Source organism: Emys orbicularis, chromosome 6 (genome assembly GCF_028017835.1).
Source record: "Emys orbicularis isolate rEmyOrb1 chromosome 6, rEmyOrb1.hap1, whole genome shotgun sequence".
NCBI lineage: Eukaryota > Metazoa > Chordata > Testudines > Emydidae > Emys > Emys orbicularis.
Window position 1 is genome coordinate 12,287,406 of NC_088688.1, and position 19,203 is coordinate 12,306,608.

Sequence of the window (19,203 nt, forward strand, 5' to 3'; positions counted from 1 at the left end):
AAAATACTGTGCTCTTAAGGGCTCTTTCAACTAACAGTGAAGGGCAAAACAAGAACCAAAAGCTGGAAGCAGAAGCCAGACAAATTCAAATTAGAAATGAGGTGCAGGTTTTTAACAGTGAGGATGATCAGCCATTGGAACAACTTGCCAAGGGAAATGACGGCCTCTCCATCTCTTGATGTCTTTAAGTCAACACTGGATATCTTTCTGGAAGATGCTTTAGTGAAACACATTGTTGAACTCAGTACAGGGGGGTAACTGGATGAAATCTAAAGACCTGTGAAAGGATGTCAGACTAGATGCTCTAATGCACTGGTTCTCAACCTTTTCAGACTACTGTACCCCTTTCAGGAGTCTGATTTGTCTTGCATACCCCCAAGTTTCACCTCATTTAAAAACGACTTGCTTACAAAATCAGACATAAAAGTGTCCCAGCACACTATTACTGAAAAATTGCTTCCTTTCTCATTTTTACCATGTAATCATAAAAATTAATCAATTGGAATATAAATATTGTACTTACATTTCAGCATATAGACCAGTATAAACAAGCCATTGTCTGTATGAAATTTTAGTTTGTACTGACTTCGCTAGCTTGTTGTAAAACTAGGCAAATATCTAGATCAGTTGATGTACCCCCTGGAAGATCTCTGTGTACCCCCCGGGGGTACATGTACTCCTGGTTGAGAACCACTGCTCTAATGGTCACTTCTGGCCTTAAACTTTCTGAATCTATGCTACTGCGATACAAATAAAATAAGAATATCCCTTTGCCTCTTCATTCTGATGATCTTTCCTCTTTCAGATAAACCTCTAGTGTTTCAGTTTATTGACTGGGTCTTGCGGGGGACGTCCCAGGTGATGTGTGTCAATAACCCACTCAGTGGGTTTCTCATGATTGCTGGATTCCTGGTCCAGAATCCCTGGTGGGCACTCACAGGCTGTTTAGGAACATCTGTCTCAACGTTAGCAGCACTTATTCTGAGTCAGGACAGGTATGTTTATCTCTGGGGGTTGTTCTTGGTGCTGACCAAATTCACATTTGAACTATGATTACTTTGGCACTAACACTCTTTGACAGTGCTAAGCAAGCAGCAGAGCTTTAGCTCAAAGAACCTGGAATAAAGAATAGATATGGACTAAAATGCAAATCACAGAGCCAAATACTTCTACTCTTTGATTTCCAATTTGAACTCTGCAGAGCTATCTGGTAAAAAATGGCACTTTTTTTAAAAAATGGTTATTTGCGTTGTTGTTTCACACCACTGATTCTAAAAATAGAAATAACTTTAGAAATCTGATTTATTCTTTTCTGTTTATGCTGTTGGTTTCCTTTTTACAGTCTCAGCTTGGAACATTCCAGCTGGACTATAATTCCTACTGCATTAGGGAACCCAGTTACCACCAGTTTCCATTGGCATTTTTAAATTTATTTTTATGGAAACACTTAGGTAGGTTTTGGGTTTTGTTGCTGTAGATATTCTCGGTTAGAAAGGCCTCCAAACATGGACAATTACAAGCTAGCCTTGGGTAGATCAAGGTTTTGCTACAAGCCCCAGCTGTTTACCTGTCAGAATCACCACATTGATCATTGCTTTCCACTTCTTCAGACACAGAACTTCCATAAATTACCTTATAGCTCACACACTCTTTCACGGGGGCTTGAAGGGATGTTGTTATCTGGACAGTGTAATTTGGGTCTTCTAATACATTTTCAAGTGAACATAAAGACTCATCTGTCTCCCACAGATCAGCCATAGAAACAGGACTCCATGGCTATAATGGGACCTTATTGGGATTACTCATAGCTGTGTTTTCTGACAAAGGAGACTATTATTGGTGGCTTCTACTGCCTATAGTTGTTACATCCATGGCATGGTAAGTTGCTCTTTGTTTTGTTTTTAACGTGCAATCCTAAATATTTTCTATTCTTAGTTTGACTTTTTTACTTTTACTGACCCATGAGTTATCTACTGTAGCTTACTTAATTTTTAACTAATACAACTTGAAACAAAACTATTTACAGCTGGGCAAATAAAGCTAAAAATTTCTGCTAATGCTTGTTCGCTTTTTGAAACTTCAGCCATGTTTGCGCTCTTTTTCAGTTCACTTTCTTCGGAGGTCAACGTGAGAGGCAATAAGACTCTTCTTAGGTCCACCCACAATCTAAGCTCTACCCACTTAAGATGTCAAAATATGACGCCACTCACAGTAGCTTGTGAAGATGTTCAATATATGATCATGTGTCCTCTGTGGGGTTCCACTAGGTATTGGGGGTTCAGGACTGCCCTTAGTAGAGCTTGGGTGCCGCACTGGATTTCTCGACTGAGTGGTGCATAGATGCCACATCCAGTAGATTTTACAGATCTTCACAATATGATCATCCCCTTCATTTCTTGAGAGGATTGTTCAACAGTGAATAGTTGGGTAGGTGACACTGAAATTATTACCATTAGACTTCTTGCTCTTATATTAATGAAATATAACTGAGCGAGGATCCAGCCATTAGCCGCCCCCAAACCATGCATCTGAATGACCCAGCAGTAGGGGCAAGTTCTGGATCTGAACTTTACAGCTCGCGCCCATCTCGCTTTGTTGGCACAAGCTTACATTTGTGGGTTGAATGCTATTCCTGATGAAGTCAATGACAAAACTCCCATTGACTTCAGCAGAAGCAAGATCATCCCCGTATGCTTTTAGAAAACGAATGGACATTGTACCTAGTTAATTTGGAGATAAGGGCCAGATTCTCGAAGGTATTTAGGCACCTGCATCCCATTGGGAGTTAGATGCCTAAATATGTTTAAGGATCTGTGCCAAAGTACCATACTTTCTGCTGCTTTGCTTACTGCTAGAGGCTGACCTGATTGGTGTAAGTGACCACCTGCAATACCAGTCACTTATAAGGACAGGGAAGGCTGTTTCTGTTCACTCTAGTCATTATAAACCCTAAAGGTAAAAGGAGGACACAGAAAACAACCCATAGGTAACAGATGCCATCACAAGAGATGGACAGATAAATTTACGAAGAGGTTGTTCTCTTTTTGGGTTCAGCCAGTTTCAGGTGAAGATGTTTACCACCACCCTCACTGGTATGTAGAATTTATTAGTGCTGTCTGAAAGATCTTGTTGTTCTTCTCTTTTCAGCCCCATTCTTTCCAGTGCTTTAGGCTCAGTCTTTAGTAAATGGGACCTTCCTGTTCTCACCTTGCCTTTCAATATTGCCATGTCTCTTTACTTGGCTGCCACTGGACACTACAACCTCTTCTTCCCTACAACGCTCATTCAGCCTGTAACATCAGTGCCCAACATCACCTGGTCTGAAATCGAAGTGCCACTGGTAAGGTCCACTAAAGGCAGAATCATGCCACTCCATTGCACATAGTCTCTGGGAAAGAAGGGTATTAAATACTGCATAATCCCAAAACATGGAGCACAGAACTACATAAGGGAACTGGAACGGGTTTGGCTGGTGCCAGGGAAGGTGCCAAACTGATGGCAAAGCAAACTGATGTCTAATATTTATCTACAGAACAGGTGTATAGCGTGGTCAGTGTGGCAAACCTCTTTGTTACGGTGCCACAGCACTGAATCGCTTCCAAAATTGGAACAAAACCAGAAAACATTGAAATTCCCTATGAAAGGGCATTTAAAAAAATCCATTTATAATGTAACATAAAATAAAATTTAAAACAAAAAGTCATTTCAAAACAAAAATTAAAACATTCCATTCCAATAAAGGGAAAGTTTCAATCTTATCAGAATACTTGTTCCCCCCACCCACTCCCAATGTTTTCCAAAATGATATTTTATTGATATTGACACTTTCCTAGGGGAAATTTTCATTTTGGCAGAACAGCATTTTCCAACAGAAAATTTACTCTCAGAAGATTTCCAACTAGCTCTAATAAAATATGCTACATCCCCTGTGGTTGCAACCCGCTCTAATAAAATATGCTACATCCCCTGTGGTTGCAACCCTCTCATTAACTCTGGCATGTTTGTAATTGATTTTGCAGTTGCTAAAATCCATTCTGGTGGGAATCGGTCAGGTGTTTGGTTGTGACAATCCCTGGACTGGTGGCATTTTTCTGCTCGCTGGCTTTGTAGCATCACCACTCATCTGCTTATATGCTGCAGTTGGATCAGCAGTGGGCATGCTGGCAGGTATGATATACACTTTTCCCTTCCCTTAGATGCTCTGCTCAGCTGGTGTAAACAGACAACATTCCATGGATTTAAGTGAAGCTATGCCAGTTTATCCCACTGAGTACCTGGTCCTACACCTTTAGAACTGTTGTTTTAAGTCATCCTATAAATCTACCAGCCTGATTCCTCTACCTGGTCTGACCATTCGCAATACTCATAGAATATCAGGGTTGGAAGGGATCTCAGGAGGTATTCTAGTCCAACCCCCTGCTCAGAGCAGGACTAATCCCCAGACAGATTTTTGCCCTAGATCCCTAAATGACCCTCTCAAGGATTGAACTCACAACCCTGGGTTTAGCAGGCTAGTGCTCAAAGCACTGAGCTATCCCTGCCCCCATTCAACTCTGCTAGTAAAGAACAAAAAATATATCATGCTCTACAACTCCTCTAAACACAAGTGCTGATGTGATGACTATCATTTTGGCTGGCACCAGTATTGAACTGGGGGCCTTGGGAGCAGAAAAACATGAGTTACTGAGCTTGGAGAAGTGAAGAGTCAAGCTGTGTAGCTGATGTGTGTAACTGTAGAGATTACAGAGACCCAGGATGCAGTGGTTGGTCAGACCGTCTTTATTTCCTGTTTACACAGAATCTTACCTTCTTACCATATGACCCTCAGTAGCCACCCTGAATTGCAGCTCTAAACATTAACAATGAACAGGGCAGTAATGGACTTGGCTCTTCTGTGGATCAGTTGTAGGCAGGGACACGTAACACACATAACACTTGGGCAGGGAACAAGGGCTTGGGAAATGGAGACCCAGTTCAGTAAACAGCCTGTGTTTTCCAGGTACAGATGAGCTGGGATCATTGAAATGCAGCCACCTCTGGGGTGGGGCAGCAGATAGCTGCATAGCAGCAATGTTCAGAGTTCATATTCCTGGAGTAAGAGGCAGCCACCCCTGTGATTGGGCAGGTAGATAATAACATGAAGTGAATGGGGAGCCTGTGTCCTAATGCAGCCACGGGTGGATTTTAGGGGAGGGGACAGAATGGAATAACTGAAGGAGAAAGTGCTGAGGGATCTTTCATGACAATGTGGGACCAGTGAGTTGGTTATTTCTGATAGGCAACTCAGCACTTGCTGCAGCACAGCAGCCTGCTGGGGCATTGGGGTCAGCACTGACTGAGGGGAGAGCACCTCCTACTGAGCCCCCATCCCACTCTTTGCAACACAGGCCCAACCACTGGGACCCCACTCTGCTCCCTTCAGCACAGCATCCCCTACTACCAAGCTGAGGCACTAAGGTAGCACTGACTGTGACAGGCAGTGCCCTACCCCACTCTCTGAAGCCTCTGCAGGCTTTCTGATGCCTTCTTTCTAAATCCTGCACATGTCAGAACCTGCTTAGCTTGTGAGATCCACGCCAGGGGAGTGCCTGCCTCTGAGAGCATGTGGTTGGTTGGCTTGGCTTATAGTCATTATTGCCAACTCTGAGCATATTTGTTGCTTCCGGATGATGGGTTTGGAATTGCCCTAAGGGGCATCATCAAAGTCACTTGGCAATAGGGGTTCTGTTATTTCTACTTGCCTAAGGTCACAAACAAATTAAGTACTTAGGTCATATTACTCCTAAAGATTCACCATAGACTTCTGGTGTAGCAGCGGGGTGGAGAGGAAGGGCAGGCTTTGGGGTTGGGTTTGAGGGACACTGGCTGAGCTGTGTGTAGGGGGGGAGCCCAAGGCTGGGATAGCAGGGGGCTGTGGGTCAGGATTGAGGGGCACTGGCAGAGCTATGTGGGCAAGTGGAACTGAGGGCAGGAATAACGGGGGGCTGTATGTTAGGGCTGAGGGGCATCGTCGGTGCTGGGTGTGTTGAGGGAAGGCCAGAACTGCAGCAGCACCCCTAGTTCCAGCACCTATGGCATCAGCAGAGCTGGTTGGAGGAGAGCTAAGGGCTGGAATACAGGGGAGGATGTGATAAAGATTTAGGTGCATCAGCAGAGGGGAAGCCCAGGGCTGGAATAGCAGGGGGTTGCAGGTTGGGATTGAACAGGTGTCAGGTGCTTTTTTGCTTGGGGTACTTTATTTATCCCCATTCTGTTTATTCTCCTGTGATCCAGACAAGCGGGGTCACTTTCCCTGCATGAGTCCCCTCTGGGAAAGTCCAGCTCGGGGACATCCCCAAGCCAGGACTGAATCTGTCACTTCCCAAACACTCTTTAAGCCGGGAAGCTGTTGTCTCTCTGCACAGAGCAATGCTCAGTCCCCTGGCCCAGCATCTGCCTGTAACCCAGTGGAGCCAAGCAGGCTTGGGATCTGCTTCTCACAGCCTCTGCCCTGCTTTGCTTTGTGCTGGGCCAGGGGGAAGTCTTGTGGAAGGGTGACACAGCTTGTGCCGTGCAGAGACTCTGGGGCAGCTTTGACATCAGCTGGCTTGAACCCTAGGGGCTGCAGAGAGATTCTGTTGCAGTTTCTATCCCACAGGGCTGAGCTGGCTGCAGGGGGCACTAGGGAAAAAGCTGTTTACAGATGTCTCCCCCCACCACATTCATCTCTCTGCCTACCTTCCTTGGTACTCCTGCACTGCACACTAAACCTGAGCTCTGACTGAGGTTTGAGCCCACACATCCCTTCTCTGTCCACACATAAATCAGTCTGACTCGGGTCAACAAGGACGCTGGATCCAGGTCCTAGGATCCTGCTAGGGGGACAGGTCAGAGCCCAACTGTCCACTGTGACTTGAGTCCAAGCTCTGTTATTTTGCAGTGTGGACACAACTCAAGCCATGGACCCGAGTCAGAAGGTCCGTGTAAAGCACAGCTATGAGACCCAGGTCTACAATGTGGTGTGTATGCTCCAAAACTGGATTGGTAATATGGATTCCGCAAGCCTGGGTCCCACAGAGCCAGCTTACAATGCAGTAAGGACATAGATTCATAGATTCTAGGACTAGAAGGGACCTCGAGAGGTCATGGAGTCCAGTCCCCTGCCCTCATGGCAGGACCAAATACTGTCTAGAACATCCCTGATAGACATTTATCTAACCTACTCTTAAATATCTCCAGAGATGGAGATTCCACAACCTCCCTAGGCAATTTATTCCAGTGTTTAACCACCCTGACAGTTAGGAACTTTTTCCTAATGTCCAACCTAAACCTCCCTTGCTGCAATTTAAGCCCATTGCTTCTCGTTCTATCCTTAGAGGCTAAGATGAACAAGTTTTCTCCCTCCTCCTTATGACACTCTTTTAGATACCTGAAAACTGCTATCATGTCCCCTCTCAGTCTTCTCTTTTCCAAATTAAACAAACCTAATTCTTTCAGCCTTCCTTCATAAGTCATATTCTCTAGACCTTTTATCATGCTTGTTGCTCTTCTCTGGACCCTCTCCAATTTCTCCACATCTTTTTTGGAATGCGATGCCCAGAACTGGACACAATACTCCAGTTGAGGCCTAATCAGCGCAGAGTAGAGCGGAAGAATGACTTCTCGTGTCTTGCTCACAACACACCTGTTAATACATCCCAGAATCATGTTTGCTTTTTTTGCAACAGCATCACACTGTTGACTCATATTTAGCTTGTGGTCCACTATAACCCGTAGATCCCTTTCTGCCGTACTCCTTCCTAGACAGTCTCTTCCCATTCTGTATGTGTGAAACTGATTGTTCCTTCCTAAGTGGAGCACTTTGCATTTGTCTTTATTAAACTTCATCCTGTTTACCTCAGACCATTTCTCCAATTTGTCCAGATCATTTTAAATTATGACCCTATCCTCCAAAGCAGTTTCAATCCCTCCCAGTTTGGTATCATCTGCAAACTTAATAAGCATACTTTCTATGCCAATATCTAAGTCGTTGATGAAGATATTGAACAGAGCCAGTCCCAAAACAGACCCCTGTGGAACCCCACTTGTTATACCTTTCCACCAGGATTGGGAACCATTAATAACTACTCTCTGAGTACGGTTATCCATACCTTCTATGTCCTTTCCAAATCCCACCCCACAGTGGGTCCTTCAGTGCCACTGGCTGTGCATTCCGGTGTGCATTCTGTGTATTCCAATGTGAGTCCGAGACACACACACACACACACACCCTTATATGCCCTGATTTACATACACACACCCAGGGTCATCAGCAGGGAGCAGAACCTGGGGACCTTCAGCACCACAGCAGAGACCTCTGTCACTTGAATTAAAGAGAGACCTCTGTTAGCGAGCAGCAGTGGTAGGGCTGGTATCTGATGAGGAGCAGTCACTGGGAGGGGGGCTGAGTGTGTCTGTGCTCACGTGCACAAACACGCTAGAGGGGTAGAGAATTCTGTGTGTTTGTAATAATCATCCCAGCCACTAGAGGGGTGTGGGTGTGAGGGTGGGTGTGTGCAATGCACATCCTAGCTGCTAGAGGGCTCTGTGTGCCTATAATGCCCAATCCTAGTGCTGACATCTTCACCCTAATCCCAGTACTGACACGCCAGCCCTAACAATGACTCCCTCGCCCATCCCCAACCCTAACCCCACCCTCTAGTGCTAGTGCCCGAACTAGGGTTGCCAGGCGTCCAATTTTCAACAGAACACCCGGTCGAAAAGGGACGCTCCCCTGCCCGGTGAAAATGAGCAAGTGAGGGTGGAGGAGCATGAGCGACAGAGGGAGAAGGGAAGATGGAGTGAGCAGGGCGGGGTCTTGGAGAAGGGGCGGGGCAAGGGTGTTCGGTCAGGAAGTTGGCAACCCTAGCCCACACCCTGTCGCAGAACTCTGACCCCATTACTCCCATGCTGATGCCTGGACATTAATGCTAGCCTCCTCAGCCTAAGGGTGCCTCTCCATTGCAGCTAGGGTGTGCATGGCAGCTTCAGGAGCCGTACTCACGCTGTTACACCTATAAGGTTTCAACACAACAGTTATACTTTTACACTTCAGCATACACACATCAAAACACGTTCCCCTCTGATCTTCTCGCTGAGCTGACTTCTCAGTCTTAATCGTGTGGCCAGGGTACTGTCAGGTGTGTCGCCTGGCCTCTTCGGAGCTTGAGAAAAAACGCACCAGCTCGGTTCTTTCAAACACTTCAGAACCCTGCCAGCAAACAAAGTCTGGGGATCCCCACAGCTAGCAGCATTCCAGCCCTTGGGTCAATTGCAGACTGCTCCTCTTGGGGTATGTCCACACTGCGATTAAAAACAGCGGGCCCGTGTCAGCTGACTTGGGCTCGGACTAAGGGGCTGCTTAATTGCAGTGTAGACATTCGACTCAGGCCCTCAGACCCCATGAGTTGCCCTGCCCTGCTCTCTGCACAAGTGCAGATACAGTATCCAGCTAAGAGCCATGTTCCCTCCCCATTGCTTCTCTCCCTTTCTTTGTGCCAAAGCCAAATGCAGCAGTATAAAGCATGTGTGTTACATCAACACCAGTGACCATTCGTTTAATAAATGGTTAATTGAACCATCAAGAGATGCACACACCTGAACTGAGTAACTGTGATCTTCATGCTCTAACCCTTGTTTTTCCTCCCATCCCATCCTTATTGTTTGTTACCTCTTGTCATTGTGGCATATCTAAAAGTCAGGCCCCAATGTTGCAAAAACATTTGCTAGTGCACACACTTATACCAGCATGGAAGCCCACTGACTACATGATCTGACTTAGGGCTTGGCTCACCCTTACCTTATAATTTGCATAGATGATGACTCCTGAGCTTCCCAGATCAAATATCTCCCTCTGCTCACAGCCTTTTACACTCACTTTGCCCTGGGGCAAATCACCAACCTGTTACTAGAGTTCTGTATAAAAGATAGGCATATATATATAGGCATACATGGTAGATAGCTAATGTAAAAAGTGCCATCTACCAGCATGGAAGATTAGGTAACATTGCTCATCAATTTGTAGGTTCGATAAAGCCGTTGTTGTTGCGCACTGTGAAAGGGTCCCCATGTGCAAGAGGCATGGGGATGCTCGGGTCTTTGATGATCAGAAAACCTGTGATCAGCAGAAATGCTTCCTTGGAACGAAGGCGAAAATTACAAACATCAGCCACAACTCTCCCTTTCCCCTACCCAATGGTAATAAAACAATTAACAGTTGGTTTTAAAAATCCTCCTGCAGAGTTTGCAACCCATATATTGCAACATTCTATTCTATTGTATTCTGTGTAGGTTCTTATGCCACCCTCACCGCCAGGGCCGGCTCCAGGGTTTTGGCCGCCCCAAGCAGCCAAAAAAAAAAAAAAAAGCCGCGATTGCGATCTGCGGCGGCAATTCGGCGGAAGATCCTTCGCTCCGAGTGAGAGTGAGGGATCGTCCACCGAATTGCCACCGAATAGCTGGACCTGCCGCCCCTCTCTGGAGTGGCCGCCCCAAGCACCTGCTTGCCAAGCTGGTGCCTGGAGCCGGCCCTGCTCACCGCTGTAGTATCTGCACACCTTCCAGTAGTGCATTAAGTGACATGGCTAATATCTTGCATATGATTCAGCTCTCCCCGCCTCCCTCCCTCCTGGGGGGGGGGGAGAATTGTGTGTGAAGTGCAGTTTGGTTTTGTAAATGTCCACACTGCTCTATGTTGGTGTTAGAGAAGGCTGGTCAAAGAACGACACCTTTGGCTTTTAAGCTGGTGATGTCGGAGATGGAATTCATGATTGTCCTTAGCTCCTATGCTCATATTTAAGAAGCAGAAAGTGAAACTGATCATCAATCTATTTTAATTACCTATGCAACGTGTAGTGCAAAGAGTAAACATGCAGCAGAAAGGATGGCAGGCCATTAGAAGTTTGAACGCTTTGACTGTCAGCACTAGTAACAAAGAGAAAGAAACCAGTTCGGTTAATAATGAGTGATTTTTTTTTTTTAACGCGAGTTTCCCTTGATGTGTCTTCCTTCCTTTACAGGCTTGACTGCTGCTGCGCCCTTTGCTGAGATCTACTCTGGCTTTTGGGGCTACAACAGCGTCCTCTCTTGCATTGCAATAGGAGGCATGTTCTACGCTCCCACATGCCAGACCCACTTGCTAGCAGTTGCCTGCGGTATGCCTGCTACCATCCTTCATTTTAAATGCACCTAGTGCTTGTGAAAGATGCTAAATGTGTGACTAGGGTGACCAGATGTCCCGATTTTATACTGACAGTCCTGATTTTTGGGTCTTTTTCTTATATAGGCGCCTATTACCCCTCACCCCCACCCCCTGTCCCGATTTTTCACATTTGTTGTCTGGTCACCCTGTGTGTGACCCCAGAGAATGATTGATTAGCTAGGGCTAAAATATGCCATTTGGGCACCAGCCCATGTTTTTCAGGGGGAGGGAAGATCCACACGCTGAAAAGAGACCTCAGGGAGAGACCATGCCTCAGGGAAGTTCAATCTCATCCCAAGCCGCCCACTGCACAGGGTGCGTTTGCACAGTAGCCTGTTCCCACAGCCATGCCCAGCATGCTCCATGGGTAGTGCTGGTCAGAAAATAGGGGGTTTTCCTCAGTGAAATATCAAATATATATATATATATATTGTAGGGTTACCATACGTCCGGATTTTCCCGGACATGCCCGGCTTTTTGGGACTCAAATCCCCGTCCGGGGGGAAATCCCCAAAAGCCGAACATGTCCTGGAAAATCCGGGGCTGCTGGGCCGGGGGCTGGCCCGGGGCCGGGGGCCGGCGGTGCTGGGTGGCCGGGGGTGCTGGGCGGCCGGGGGGTGCGCCGGGCCGCCGGGGGCCGGCGGTGCTGGGCGGCCGGGGGGTGCGCCGGGCTGCCGGGGCCGGCGGTGCTGGGCCGGGGGTGCTGGGCCGGGGCCGCGCTGGGCCGTGGGCTGGGGCCGGGCCGGGGCTGGCCCGGGGGTGCTCGGCCGGGGGCTGGCCCGGGGCCGGCACCCCAGGGCCCGAGCCGAGCCAGGCTGGGGCCGGGGCCGGAGCCGGCCGCCGGAGGGGGCCAGACTGGGCCGCACCTCCTCCCCCCACCCCCCCAGCTTACCTGCTGCCTGCTTCCTGCTTCAGGCTTCCCGCGAATCAAATGTTCGCGGGAAGCAGGGGAGGGGGCGGAGTTGGGGCGGGGACTTTGGGGAAGGGGCTGGGGGCGGGGCCGGGGCCCCGTGGAGTGTCCTCTTTTTGGACACTCAAAATATGGTAACCCTATATATTGGCCGAAAACTGAAATATTTTAATTCAAATTGGCACCACCATGCCCCATGGGAATTGTAGTTTAGTTGCCTCATGCTCTCATTCTCCTCTATGGAGAGGACTACATGTCCTGGACTACGTGTCCCATGAGGCACCACTTTCTCCCATGTTGGTGAGGGGAGAAGGTGCATCATAGGGGTCATGACACTTCATGGAAGACATAGTCACTGAGAGAGGAGAATGGGCGCAAAAGGCACACACACTATGGCTTCCATTAGGCACAGCAGCGCCATTTTGAATGAAAACATTTCCATTTTCAGTGAAAACTGTAAACTTTTCTGATTTAAGGCATTCCATTTTTCGACGAAGTGTCGAAATTTCCCATACAGAGCAGGTGCTCTTCACAAAAAAATCAATTGAGTCAAAAACCCAAATTTCTTTTGGAAAACACTTTCAACAGGAAATTTTCAATCAGCATTATCTATAGGGGGTATAGAGAGAAGGGGCAGATCTATGGGCCTACCTCCCCATCCCATTTGGGAGAAATTCATACACAGAGCAGTTTTAAACCAGTTTTTCATTCTGTAAACTCCCTTTCATGCTCACACACAACATGGCAGGATGCAAGGTATGCACAGGAATGTGTCCTCCATCAGCAATGAATAGAAGGTACGGGCACGATGCAGGAATCACTGGGTGACACTCTATGGCCTGTTATGTAGGAGGTCAGACTAGATGAACATAATGGTCCCTTCTGGCCTTAGGCTATGTCTACACTACAGCCTATGTGGGCAAAACTTATGTCACTCAGAGGTGCGAATATTCAACCCCCTGAGCCACATAAGTGACAGCGACATAAGCAGTCGTGGGCACAGCACTATGTTGCCAGGAGAGTTTCTCCCGCCGATATAGCTTCTGCCACTTCCGGAGATGGGTATTTTTAAGCCAACGGGAGAGCTCTTTCCCATCGGCATAGAGCATCCTCACCAGACGCGCTGCAGCGGCGCCACTGTATCGGTACAGCTGGGTTTCTGCAGCCTTGTACGTATAGACAAACCCTTAAAATCTATGAATACCAAACATTTGTGCCCGGCATTGATCCATCGAAAAAACAAAGATGTGTGTCTGTGTATCTATAAGGAGGTGCAATCAGGGGATCTGGGATTGTGGTGTAATTTTTGCTAGCTGTCTAATGCTGCGAGCAAACACGTTTTAACCTGAAGTTTCCTTTGTCCTTTTCACAGCCTTCTTTGGTGCCTATCTGGGAGCAGCACTTGCTAATTCCCTCTCTGTGGTAGGTATTTTTTTTAGTGTTATTTTCTAATTTTCAGTTCCCAGGACTGTTCTGAGGCTGCCAGCAAGTATGAGATAGGACACTAGAGAGGCAAGGTGGGTGAGGTAATATCTTTTATTGAAATAACTTCTGTTGGTGAGAGACAAGCTTTTGAGCTACACAGAGCTCTTCTTCAGGTCTGGGAAAGGTACTCAGGGCAGGTCTACACTTAAACACTGTATCGGCACAGCTACAACACTTTAATGAAGGCCCTCTAAGCCAACGGGAGAGAGTTTCTCCCACTGGCTTAGTTAATCCTCCTCCAAGGAAGGTAGTAGCTATGTCAAGAGAAGGTGTTCTCGCGCCGACATAGCACTGTCTACACTGGCACATAGGTTGGTATAACAGTGTCGTTCAGGGGCTTGGATTATTCACACCCCGGAGCAACATAGGTATACCGAAGTAATTTTGTAGTGTAGACAGGGCCGGCTCCAGGTTTTCTGCTGCCCCAAGCGGCAAAAAAAAAAAAAAAAAAAAAAGCCGATCGGCGGCACTTCGGCTGCAGCTCAAAGAGGAAGAGAGGGACTGAGGGACCCACCGCCGAAGACCCGGCCATGCCGCCCCAATAGCTCATGGAGTGCTGCTCCTTTGTATTGGCTTCCTTAGCTGGTGCCTGGAGCCGGCCCTGAGTGTAGACCAGCGCTCAGAGTGTCACCGCTAAATACAAGTTCAAATAGTTTAGCATAAGTAGTTATCACATATTCTAAGGGTCCATTCAAGGTGAAGTGGCCTGTTATCACTCCTGAAGTCATAGGACAAAATGGGGGGTTAGTGAGTTAGATTGTTGTAATAAGCCATAAATCCAGTTTCATACAACGTAGGAACACGAGTCTATTAGGAACTGGATGAGACAGCCAACTCATTTCACATTGGACACTGAGCAGCCATTTGGTCAACAGCAGCCTAAGGCTCTGTAGCCCATCATACAGCCTGTATGCTACAGTCTGTGTGCACGCGCGTACACACCCACACACCCACACCCACACACACACCTCTCCCTCCCTGCCTATTTAACAACGGGCTTGTTTTGAAGCTCCATGGTTCTTTGCTTTGCATCTATCTAAGGTTGAAGAATTAAGAAACTAGAGCGGTCAAAATTGTGAGTGGAATGATCAAGATCCTTTTTCTTTCAGTTTGGATTACCAGCCTGCACCTGGCCTTTCTGCTTCTCCGCATTTCTCTTCCTGCTACTAACTACAGACAACCCTGCCATCTACAAGCTGCCACTCTGCAAAGTCACTTACCCAGAAGCCAACCGAGTCTATTACCTGGCAGTGGAAAGAAACAGGAAGGCAACAGTGATGACAAAATAGCCGTCTAACATGGCTTCCTAATGCAGTTGCACAGCTCTGCTCCAAATATGTGAACTAAATCCTCCTTGGGACATTTCTAAACAAAACAATACTGCATTTTGTTTACTGAAGATGATGATTTTCTTTTGTGTATCATGAAATGGATGTAATTATAATGGATTTCATTTTAGAATTAAGCTGTCTTGCTTAAAGCCTTTACACACTCATTTCCTATAACACAGAGAGCGGTAAGAATGGCTGAGTTGGAATGCTGATTAACTGCTGACCCAGAACATTTGGTCTGCGTCATGCATGGAGATAGGTGAAGGAGGTAATGCTGGACAGATCTGTACTAGGTTGAGATTAGCTTTTGTGAGTGCAAGCATTTGGGCATAGAAATGGCTGAAATAGCCCAAGATCCATTGGTCTCAGGGGATGGTGTAAATCTTACTAGACTAACCATTCTCATGAAGCTCTTGCCTTTCTGAGGTAGAGCAGTAAAATAGAAAATCTTCCCTAGAACCAAAAGGACGGGGACAGCTATATAAGGGGGGGTGATGCTGTATGATTGAATATGACCATTTATATTATTGATATTGCCACTGTTATACAGTTGCAACAAATCTTGTACAGGGTATGTCATGTAAGGTGTCAATGGCAGGGGCGGCTCTATGTATTTTGACGCCCCAAGCACGGCAGTCAGGCGGCTTTCGGCGGCGCGCCTGCGGGCGGTCCGCTGGTAACGCAGATTCGGCGGCATGCCTGCGGGAGGTCCGTCGGTCCTGCGCCTTCGGCGTGCCTGCAGCCGAATTGCCGCCAAAGCCGCGGGACCGGCGGACCTCCCGCAGGCATGCCGCCGAAGGCAGCCTGACTGCTGCCCCCCGCGGCTTGCCGCCCCAGGCACGCGCTTGGTGCGCTGGTGCCTGGAGCCGCCCCTGGTCAATGGAAAAGTTATGATTTGCTAAGTATGAATACCCTGTTTATATGCATGTATCATCTTTGTATTTGAAGTTATGAACATTGGCTATATACTGGCATTATACACATGTGTTGTATTCCCGGGTAACACCCACCTGGTAAAATTTACATAAAGGCCAGACAGCTATGTATTGAGGGCCCATCAAGAACACTTAGCTCTCACAGTGGGCCATAGAAGAAACTCATTCCACCCAGATAGCTCTGTGGATACCTCAAACTCCAAGGGGCCAATGGCCATCCCTTGTGAGTCTTCAAGCCATGTAAGGACATGTGATATGCTCGTGTGACCTTGGACTCCATCTTGGGCCAGTAACTTTCCACAAACAAAGGCCGTGAGCTTTGTTTGAGACAGTAAATTTCCAGATACATGGCAGAAGATACAAAAGACCCCTGAGATATCTCCATTTTGCCTCTTTTCCTGTCCTGATTCTATGGATGTACAACAAAAAGGAGCATTTTGAACTATGGACTCAGGACCTTCCAATCTTTTGGAAGTTACCAGAGGGGCTTTACAAGCCTGCTACAAACCTGATATAAGGACTTTGCAATTATTTGTATGTATATGATCTATTAACCATTACTAACTCTCCTCTTTTCTTTTTTTATTAAACCTTTAGTTTTTAGTTACTAAAGGATTGGCATCAGTGTGATTACCGGGTAAGATCTGAGTTATATATTGACCTGGCTAAATGGCTGATCTCTTGGGATTAGAGTATAGGCACCGACTCTGTGGGCGGTTCAGGGCTCAAGCACCCATGGAAAAAAAAAATTGTGGGTGCTCAGCACCCAACAGCCATGGCTGCTCAGTGGTGCCACTGATCAGCTGTTTGGCAGGGATGCCTATCAGCTGTTCCATGGGGCCACTGATCAGCTGTTTGGCAGATGCGCTCCGGGGAGGGCGGAGAGCAGTGGGTGGGGGGCAAGAGGAGGAAGGGGCAGAGTGGGGGCGGGGCTCACGATGGAGTGGGGGTTGAACACCCATGGAAAAAAATAAAAGTCAGCATCTATGGATTAGGACTATATATTTGATTAAATTTGTTTTCAGTAACCACTCATCACAGAGTCCAGTGTCTGGCTGGTGAGTCAAGAGCTGGAATACCTAAGGAGACTGCATTTTTGGCTTCTTGTTAACCAGTATGGTGAGACAGATGTTTACTTTTGTTACTGGCTTGATATAATCTAATGTTAGAATAATCACCAGTTTGGGGTGAGTCTGCCCTATTTCTCAGCAGTTTGTCCTGAATTTGGCATCCTCAGCTGTAATCCACCGAGGCTCTGTGATGGGGGGCGTTGAATTCACAATTCAGAGTTACTTGGGTTGGTGTTTCTGGTTCGGTCTCATTCTTAAGTAAAAAAACCCAGTTCCAGATTAAACACATGGTTCCACTTTGTAGCCCAGTGGGCCATCTTACCTGTATTATATTCATTGCTTTGTTATTCTGCTTTATTATATTTAGTAGCAATGCAAGGAACCTACAGGCTTTTATCCTGTAAGATTTGGCTTTAGCAGATAGTGTGAGGTTTGAGGCCTATAACCTTTGGAATAGATAAATTTAAGTAACTCATGAGTTATAGGGAACGGAAAGTAGCATGCAAGAGGGGGAATTTTGTCCAGAATACCAACATCAGCCACGCACAGAACATAGCTGACACCAGCATCTGGAAGGTTCCGGACAGAATGTCCGACCGCAAAGGTGCCATGTCCACAAATTGACGTGTATGCTAATAGGGTAACATCATACATATACTAACCTATAGAAAACTGACACCTTAAGAGGAGGAAATACAAATAAGGACCTCTATTGAATATACATTGGACATGGTAACATCAGCATAACCTGCTATAAAAAGTAGCATCCCAGGGGTAGCAAGGAGAGAGATGTAGACCTTGGGAGGGGCCAGAATAATGGCCACCGGGGAAGATGAGGACGGTGACAGTGATAAAAAAGATAATGGTTAACATTCCAGGGTGTAAGTATGGCCATCCAGATGTACTTTCTGTATTATCTCTATCCGCTTTGTTAAGTTTAAGTGTGTGTATAACTTTGCTAAATTATAAAGATAAATGATTTATTAATAAAGAGTTCCTATAATGTAAGTATTAGAGGGGTAGCCATGTTAGTCTGGATCTGTAGAAAGCAACAAAGAGTCCTGTGGCACCTTATAGACTAAGAGATGTATTGGAGCATAAGCTTTCATGGGTGAATACCCACTTCATCAGATGCACGATGCGTCTGACGAAGTGGGTATTCACCCACGAAAGTTTATGCTCCAATACATCTCTTAGTCTATAAGGTGCCATAGGACTCTTTGTTGCTTTTTATAATGTAAGTGTTGCACCTGTGCATATCGGGGTTCCCAAATTATATGTTAATTTTACAATAATCTAACTGGGCCTAATCTTGGGACAACACCCAGTTAATTCTCAAATTACAATTGTATACACCCAACTTTGTATACACCCAATTATATACACCCAATTTTGGGTCAGGCTACAGATGGCACCCCAGATGGGACTTTTGGTGTTTCCACTCTGTGTTTGGGGATGTTTGAATCTGGTGTTTTTGTTCTGGCTCATCTAGAGCTACGAGTGACTGGGATAATGGGCATCCTGAAGCTTCTGACTAGAGCAAAGGAGAATGACGTTAACAAACACTGGCTCCTGAGACTAGCATTCCTGAAATGAAGACATGCCTGATCTGAGGACCCAGTCACATTGGTTGAGCTGGTCCTCAGTCACAGACAGCCAAAAAAGGAATGTGAAGAACAGGGGTTTTAAGGCATTTGAGGGAAAACAGCATTATACCCAAGCCCCATGCATTCCTGCCACATGGCTTTTACCTCATGCAGTAGAGCAGGCCTGCACAACATGCGGCCCGGGGGCCGCATGCGGCCCGCGTGGGCTCACTGTGCGGCCCGCGGGGGGTGAGTAGGCAAGCGGTGGGTGAGGGAGGGGGGCTGAGTAGGCGAGCGGGCGGGCAGTGGCGGGGAGTGAGTAGGTGAGCAGGGGGAGTGGGGGGCTGAGGAGGTGAGCGGGCAGGCAGTGGCGGGGGGGGCAGGTGAGCCGGCGGCGGGGGGGGCGCTGAGGAGGCGAGTGGGCGGGCAGTGGCGGGGGGTAAGTAGGCGAGCCGGAGGGGTGGGGGGCTCAGGAGGCAAGCGGCGAATCGGTGGCTGACCTGTTCTACTGATCTGGTCTGGCTCCCATCCCCTCTCCAAGGGTTGCAGCTGTCTGGAGGTGCCTGCCTTCCATGCCTACCTCATTCAGTCAACAGGGCAATTGATTACAAAGTGCGGGGAAGATCTTATTCTACTTCTAGCAAAAAGACATTTTTCTTTTACCTTAA

General features: G+C 47.1%; 1 protein-coding gene across 1 annotated transcript; it reads left to right on the top strand.

Moving 5' to 3' along the window:
- Nucleotides 1–813: 813 nt before the first annotated feature.
- Nucleotides 814–14,902, top strand: LOC135880675 (urea transporter 2-like). Its single transcript, XM_065407028.1, has 7 exons — nucleotides 814–995; nucleotides 1,750–1,878; nucleotides 3,148–3,340; nucleotides 4,020–4,167; nucleotides 11,037–11,171; nucleotides 13,501–13,550; nucleotides 14,723–14,902. Exons 1-7 carry the CDS (start codon nucleotides 862–864, stop codon nucleotides 14,900–14,902), a joined length of 969 nt encoding a protein of 322 aa, XP_065263100.1. The 5' UTR covers nucleotides 814–861.
- Nucleotides 14,903–19,203: the final 4,301 nt, after the last annotated feature.

Excerpts from the sequence above, each read along its gene's own strand:
- LOC135880675 (XM_065407028.1), top strand. The coding sequence starts at position 862 with ATGTGTGTCAATAACCCACTCAGTGGGTTTCTCATGATTGCTGGATTC. Across the intron at positions 1,879-3,147 it reads GTTGTTACATCCATGGCATG|CCCCATTCTTTCCAGTGCTT; the intron begins GTAAGTTGCTCT and ends TTCTCTTTTCAG. Across the intron at positions 3,341-4,019 it reads CTGAAATCGAAGTGCCACTG|TTGCTAAAATCCATTCTGGT; the intron begins GTAAGGTCCACT and ends TTGATTTTGCAG.